Consider the following 8,495-nt stretch of genomic DNA (forward strand, 5'->3'; position numbering starts at 1 on the left):
TTTATTTTTTTATAATTTCTTGAACTTATGATGCTACTTGATTTTACAAAGATTTAGTTTAAATGATTTTCTTATATAGCATGAATTGATATTTTATCATACATGCTATTTCTGAAAAAAATTATTCACTTTTTTTTCTATTTGCACAGAACTACAATAATTTTCATAATAATGATAATTTTTATTAACTCATCACCCCTTATCGTATTCGTTTTAGTAATCTGTTACAGAACCGTATCCAACTTGATATTCATCATTTGGTATACCAGTTTGTAAATATTCGAAATTATTCATTAGGTTTGCATCATATACGTTGTTATCTAAAGGAAATAAATTACTTCCATTTAATGCTCCTCTTCGTGAATTTAACCGATTTCTAAAGGGTCCATACTATTGTTATAAAAAGGATGGTATAATTTAATAATGTACTGAAATTATTATATTAATATTGTATTAACATGAAATATAAAATTGTGCATAATATTTCGCTTATGTAATGATACTTTACCTTATATAATATGGTACCAAATAGGGAAATTCCTGCAAGCGAAGCAGCAGCATAGGTGGTATCTAGCTTAGGTGGATCCTCGTTAAACTGAAGACCAATTTTCAGATCTTCCAGGTTAGGATCATCTGGTCCAGGAACGCCCAAACCATCATGATGGCCGGTATCTTGCGAATTTTCTGTTTCATATGCTTCTTCATCCGTTGGTTCTTTTATTTTTACTTCTACCCGTGTATCTGCACTATCAGATGAGGGGGCTACAGTAGCATTTGTTTGTTGTTTTGCTTTATTACAGTTAATATTACTTATATTTTTGTGTATAAAATCAATGGAACATTGGTTATTAAGCTTAAAAATACTTTTATTGTAAAATGCACGAAAGAATTTCATGAGAGTTTCATTTCTATATTTTAGGCGAGATATAATTTTTTTACATTTATATTTCTTTAGAGAATTTTTTTCCTTCATAAAATATTCAATATCTTCACATAAGTCAAGCATTAATTTCTTAAAAAATAAATTTTTATCTTTATAACTGTAAAGATCTCTACTGCAGCTTAATGAAGGATATTTTTTTAAAGCATCTATGCAACCTTTATCAACTTTATGAATCCAACGAAAACCTTCAGACATGTTTAGATTATTGATTCCTTGCACTATATAATCTAGTATGGAATTTAAATTTGTACAATATTTGCCATGATCAATATTATTCAGTTGATTATATTCTTTTAAATGCTCTGTCAATTTATTTTCATATCCATTTATCCATGATATAATACCACTTACATTTCTTTTTTCAATATAATCTAAGATGATTCCAAAATTTACACCGCGAATTATATTAAAATTACGTTTGTCTGAAGGAAGTACATTTGAAACCCTGTCGCTATTATAAATCTAAATAATACAATGAGGAATATTAATTTACACATTTTATATTTTATTTATTATTAAACATGAAACAAATTATAATATTAAAATAAAACATTATAGAAGACAATATAACCAATAAAAAAAATACATTACTAATTTAAAAGGTATGCTCATGATTTTAATATTTTTATTAGATATAATATGAAAAATCTTAATTCTATATAATAATTGAAAAAAAAATAAAAGGAATAAATTATATAATAGTATATATGCTATTGTTAATTATAATTTATAACTTCAAATACAATGTTTAAAAAAAATATATTTTTGTATTCATTTTTATAATATACAGGCGTAGCATGGTATTTTATATAAAATTAATATAATTGATATATGCATAAATTATACAACGTTTTGTGGCATGAGTAACAAACGGAAAAATTGTTATGTAATATGTAATAGGACAACTTTTCTATATAGATAAATATATAAAATAACTACACAATATGAAATACATTGTGTATAATATCATATGATGTGTATTTTTATTATAATGTTACTTGCTTTTTCGGAAAATATAATTGCGACACGAAATTGCTAATTACAATTATAGGTATATTATATCTTTATTAAGTATTATACTACAGTGTTATATCTTTTTAGAGACATTTACGTGTATTATTATTTTTATAAAGACACAATAACAAGAAGTATTGAATTAATATTTATGTTAGATGAATAAAACTACTTTGATACTTCAGTGAAATATATATAAATTAATTGTTACTACAAGATACTTTGTTAATTTCAGTATACTATTCATATATATTAATAATAAACAGGATGTGTTTTTACATTAACATAAGTCTTTATGTATATATACGATAATAAATTTTTGGAAGAATATTTGATTCACGGATAACAAATTTCTGTAAGAATAATAAATAATATTATTAACTGAATATATAGCAGTATAACAATATAAATAAAAAATACATCATATGGATTATTAAAAATCAATGAGAGGGTAAACTATCATAATGAATGAATTAATAAATCAGAAAAAATATATCAATAATAAAAGTTAAAAATTTTTTTCTTTATATAAATTATATATGAATATGTTATTCCACAAGTATTATGGAAAAAAACTTTTGAACTAATTTTTTAAGGAAAATCCACCCACTCTAAAAAAAAAATTAATCAAATTTTTATTAAACTTGTTTGTATAATTTATACAGAAATTAATAAAATAAAAACGATTTTAATAAAAAAAATAAAATAGCTCGTGAAAATAAATATATACATTACATTTTGCTTTCATATATATATATATAATTATTAATTTAAAATTGTGTCAATTGACAAATTAACATTAATATGTGAATATAAAGATAATTATTTTTTATCTATTAAGATTAAATCATGTTTTAAAATATATGTAAGTTATTTATTAATTAGTTTTATCATCTATTGATTTATAATAATTATGTGTTACGAATATATATGACTGTGCCGCTGTAAAATAACTTTTTTTATATAAAATAATCGAATTAATGCGCGCTAATGATTTGAGCAATTATTTTTAACATCGTATATAAATATTTAACATGTTAAAAAAAATTATGTGAGATATCTATTATCTATTTAAACTCTTTTTTCTTATGTTATTTAATGTAATTAGCGTAAATATATTTTTTTTTTATTTATGAAAAATACGCAGTTCTTTTTACTTAATAATATATTACTGTAAATTTTATTCTTCATTAATTATACCATGAGTACTTTGTAAATGTGTTATAATATTTTTTAGTATTCTTTAATTTACATTTATATAATAATTCTTTTTATATTAGCTCATTTATTATGAGATCTTTGAAATAAATAAAGGGTATTTTAGGATCTAAGACACAATGTATGTCACTTATTGCAGATAATTCTAAATTTATTATTTTATAAATTATTAATACTAAAGAATTTTATAAATGAACCATGAAAAAAGTTTTGTATGAATTTTTCATTTTATAATTTATGCACTAAATTGTTTGTGGGTTCATGTTTATACTACTCTGTGCTATAGTTTTTATCTAGTTTAGATTTATTACATTTTAAGACTAATAAGAGTGTCATTGTTAAATTTCAAGTAAGATATATTTTAAGGGTTCCATTTTCTGTATAATATATGATTAAATAGTGATCTATTCATTTAAACTTTGTTTTGTATTATACAGTGTTAATATATCCTTAACAAAAGCACTTCTTTATATATTATCTTATTTGTGGTACATTAAAAAATTAAAGAATATATTATAACAATTTGGTTGTGAAGTTTGTATACCCATACATGATATATGATGTATAGATATCTAACGGATGTAGCGCATTTATGGCATAGTACTTGTTGTTATTAGCCCATTACATATCATGTAACATATAATATTGTTAATATCCATTACTAATAATAGTATTACTTATATATTTTTGAATATCAATGTACATAAATGGATTATTATGTTTATATGTCTACAACACGTATAGGGTGTTACGTATTTCTAACTAAAATTTGAAGAGGTGCAATATAACATTTCTGTATTTTTCCATGTACTCATAAGTATTGCTAATTATATTCATTCATATTTAATCTATGCAAAATGAAAAATATATATATATATATATATATATGATAACCCTCCAAATTCGAAAAAATATTTATGGTGAAACTATAATATAAATATGGTGATGCTCAGTATAATATATTCGTTATAATCACCATATATTAAGCTCTTTAATCAATAATATTGTTTTACAAATTCTGAATTCATTTGTATTATGTGAATTGTCAAAGTAATTTGTCTTCTATTTATTTTCATTTATTAAAAGACATTCCAGTTCATCAATATATAAATGATATTGCTTTGTTATGTATATATATGTGTGGATTACTGCATTTTATAAAACTCTGGTTACTTTTAAAATTACTATATCTGTGGAATTAGTTGAACATATATCATTTCTCAATATAAATTTGTATCATTTTCATTAAAATTATTTATAATGTTAAATTTATATTAATATGAAAACAAATGAAGAAATTGTGATATCTCATAAGCATACTAACCTAAATATAGTTATTCAATCGACAGTACTTGATGTTGTAAGATATGGTAGAATAAACTATATATATGATATTAAAATGAATTTTATTTATAAAAATAATAACCTATATATCGTAGTAATGAACAAAAATATGTAAAAAGAGTGTTCTAAAATATTTTAAAATATGCAGTTATATTAAGGAAAAGGCAAAATATGTAAAAGTAATGCATGATTTTTACGAAGTAATAATATATTAATATAGCTAATTTTGAACTATAGAATCATATACTTATAATTTTTTATTTTCCATATTAAATAAAATTATAGTTAGATCATTAATAACAATGACTCTATCATTTGGTATGTAACTATTATGCATATTCACATGCCTGTATAATTTATTAATGTTAGACATGTATTAAATAATGTATATAAAACTTATATGTGAAGTTATTACTAGTCTCACATTTGGGATAAGTAATTTATTAAAAATATGAGTAATAAATAAGGAGGTATTCAATCTATGATGCTGTAATTTTTATGAATATTATTAAATATAGGGTTAAAAGGAATTATCAATATAATTTTCTGATAATAATATTAAAAAATGATATATTGTAGTTATTGCTACTAATTGTTATATATCATAAGAATTAGCATATATTAGTCATTTAGCTGTTATGTTATAGTTTATGTGTAGTATAATAATTATGTAATGTGTAAAAATGATTCAAGGCAAAAATGTATATATATATTAAATAATATAACGTAATAAAATTTAGCTCTTTTTTATATAAAATAAAGTTTGATATATGAAATATTATAGAAAATAATTTATGTTGAATTTCCATATTGTATAATAAACTTAATAATTATTTCCTGCCAAGTAATAAAAGAACACTATTATACAATATGTAGGAATATATATTTTTTAAACTGGGTTATATGTGTAAGTTCTTTATTACATCATATTACGATTATTTTTTGTACAATTGTTAATTTTTAATCATAATTTTTATGGTAAACATTATGAGAAATATTGATAATTATTTTTTTTATTCTACATTATGATAAGAAATTTTAAATAATTATATATTTCAAGCATAAATATATTTGTCTATACATTTTTACATAGAAAATGTGTATCATTATATTATAAATGTAATATGTTTTTTTCATATAACTTTTCTCATTATCGGAATGTATGGACTGCGTAAAAATATGTTGATGCATGCTTATAATAGTTTATGCTTTGGCCTAATTAATTTATATTATTGCATAACTTTTGTAATAATACATCTATATAAATGATATATTTTGGATACATTATGTAATGAATAATGTAAAATTGAGTTATACTTTTTATACCGTGCGTACTTCATAGATAAATTTGATTTATTAAATAGAGTTATATTTTTTATATTGTTTCTTACGTTGATGATATTTTAAATAAATTTATAATTTATGAAGAAATAACGCAGCATGAACTATTCCCCCTGAAAAGGCATATCCATTTGACTATATCCAACATACCCACCACCATATTCCTGAAAATGTCCGAAATCTCCTGGTGGAAATCCTCCAAAAGTTCTAGGAATTTGACGGAATCGTCCTCTTCTTCCTCCAAAGAAGGATCCAAATGGAGTATACTAAAATTTAGAAGAAAATTTAGAGAGTTTAGAACATAATTATATGATGACGATAATTTTTTTTTAGAGTAATATAGACTTATGTTTATAATTTTAAAACTTTGAATACCTTAAAAAGTATAAATAAAACACCCATCCCACCAGATACACCAAGTACAGGTGCTGGATCAACTTCTTTTATAAATCCAGAAATAGTATCTGTTATTGTCGCTGTGATCCCTGATGTAGTGCTTGTGTCCATAGTTTCATCTTTAAATCCACCATATCCCCTTTTTGTTTGTTCCAGTTGTTCTTTTTGTGTTCTTAATCGTTCTGAATAAAATGATGATGGTCTTGCATATTCCTGCATTACTCTATATCCTTCGCCTCGTGGAGATTCTGTTCCAAATGATTGTTCTGTTTCAATTTCATGTGTTAATGCTGCTGATAATACGTTTTCTCTGTTGCTTAATAGTTCGTTAGTATCAAGTTTTCCCCTTTGTGGTAAGTTTTGTTTTTCTAATTCTTCTTTTTCTTTTTGTCTTTGTAATTGTTCTTGTTCTTGTTGTTGTTTCTGTATTTGTCTTTTTATTTCTTCTTCTGCGTGTCTCCTCTTTGCTTCGATTTCCTCCTGACGTTTTAAATATTTTTTTGGTTCTTTGAATTCATATTTCCTATATTTACATATACTATAATGTGGTAAATTTGATTCTACAGTTAATTTCTTAAGATCTAATAATTTTTCAATTAACTTATCATCCTTACCGTCTTCACTATCATAGTTTTCTAAGGCCTTATTATAAATTGCAATTATATTACCGAAAGCATCACAGCGGCCATTCTTGTCTAAATAGGTAGATGTAAGTTTATTATACCATTCATACAACTGATATAAGGCATTCATTTTTTTAAATTCATGTTCATCTAGATGTTTTAGCTTATTGATACATATATGAGAACGTGTACTTGTATTGTAGTCATAAACAAAATCCCTAAAATTATTAAATGTCTGTTCATCACAATAGCCATAATTTTCGTTACGAATTCCATCATATAACAAGTAGTTTATATAGTTACAAGTAGCATCCCCATTATATGTACCAGCTGCAGCAAAAACTGCATGGTTGCTTAAATATTTTTGTAATTTAGTAAAAACTTTAGGTAACCTAATAAGGTTCTTTCGTTCATTATGGGGATAACTTTTTTCAAAGTCCGAAACGTCACTAATAATGTTAAAACTCGTTTCATTTATTCTTTCGACAAATTGTCGTTTCATTTCTTTGTAACATCCATAACTATGATACTAAAGGAGAAAAATAATTAATTAATGTTTATAAAATGATTAAAATAAAATTCGTTGATATAAATATAATTGTTAAGTAAAGCATATAAAACATCTAAATATGCAGTTATTATATATATGGCCAATAATAAATGAAGTTTACTCCTGTAAAAGCTTTTGAACATGGCATTGTGTCAGAAGTAAAACATTCAAAAGAGATATAAATATACGTAATATGCTAATTTATTATTCAATCAAATATTAGAGTGATATAAATACCATATATAAGATAAACTTTTAATAAATCATTTAAATATAATAAAAGATTTTATATGTGCAATTTATTTTAGTTAATACGCTTATGAAATTTATATATTACAATTAGTAATGAATTAAAAAAATAAAAGAATATAATTAACACTTTTAATTTAGCATTAAATAAATATTGATACTATAAATTTACATTTATATAAATATAGCATATAATCCAGTATTTACATAACACTGTGAAATGAATAATTTATAAGAAAAATTGTTACGTTAAGCAATTCTGAATGTAATGAGTGTTTATCTTGATAACCTTTTAAAATATTCACTAATGTTAAATATTTATTAATATATGTTAATATAATACTATAAATATTATTCTTTATATCTCGTAATTTTAGTTATGTTAATTTATATTATGAAATAATACTAGCACACTATATTAGTTCATTCTAATGTAAATTGAGAGGTTAAATGATTTATTGTGAATTACAATATTTTTACATCAAGAAAAGAGGTGTTTAAGTATTCATAAAATATATAACAAGTATATAATATACGTTAATATTAAATAATATGAAAGTTATTTGAAATATATCTACTTTATTTATATTAATTTTAATATAATTATTTTATAAAATGAAAGGCGTATCATATAATCTATGTGTGTTTATATGTTTTTCTCCGTTCTAACGCTTCATAAAAATTTCCTTTTAATTTGATTAATATAATAGCATATAAAAAAATAATAATAGCATAAAATATATGTCATTAATTTGTGAACATAATGAATTCTTTTATAATATTCATGTGGTATTATTAAAGAGTAATATATATTTCT

General features: G+C 22.5%; 2 protein-coding genes across 2 annotated transcripts, besides 1 other annotated feature; both read right to left on the reverse strand.

The window, feature by feature from the left end:
- Window positions 1-442: 442 nt before the first annotated feature.
- Window positions 443-1,555, reverse strand: PVX_104690 (Pv-fam-c protein; the record flags this gene model as incomplete). Its single annotated transcript, XM_001612538.1, has 2 exons — window positions 443-1,405; window positions 1,535-1,555. The coding sequence occupies 2 exons, from the start codon at window positions 1,553-1,555 to the stop codon at window positions 443-445; spliced, it is 984 nt and encodes a 327-aa protein (XP_001612588.1).
- A 2,183-nt stretch (window positions 1,556-3,738) lies between these two features.
- Window positions 3,739-3,762: a microsatellite.
- A 2,202-nt stretch (window positions 3,763-5,964) lies between these two features.
- On the reverse strand, window positions 5,965-7,381 carry PVX_104695 (variable surface protein Vir6-like; the record flags this gene model as incomplete). Its single annotated transcript, XM_001612539.1, has 2 exons — window positions 5,965-6,126; window positions 6,236-7,381. The coding sequence occupies 2 exons, from the start codon at window positions 7,379-7,381 to the stop codon at window positions 5,965-5,967; spliced, it is 1,308 nt and encodes a 435-aa protein (XP_001612589.1).
- Between the last annotated feature and the right edge of the window lie 1,114 nt (window positions 7,382-8,495).

This window comes from Plasmodium vivax, genomic scaffold (assembly GCF_000002415.2).
Source record: "Plasmodium vivax scf_7141 genomic scaffold, whole genome shotgun sequence".
Classification (NCBI taxonomy): domain Eukaryota; phylum Apicomplexa; class Aconoidasida; order Haemosporida; family Plasmodiidae; genus Plasmodium; species Plasmodium vivax.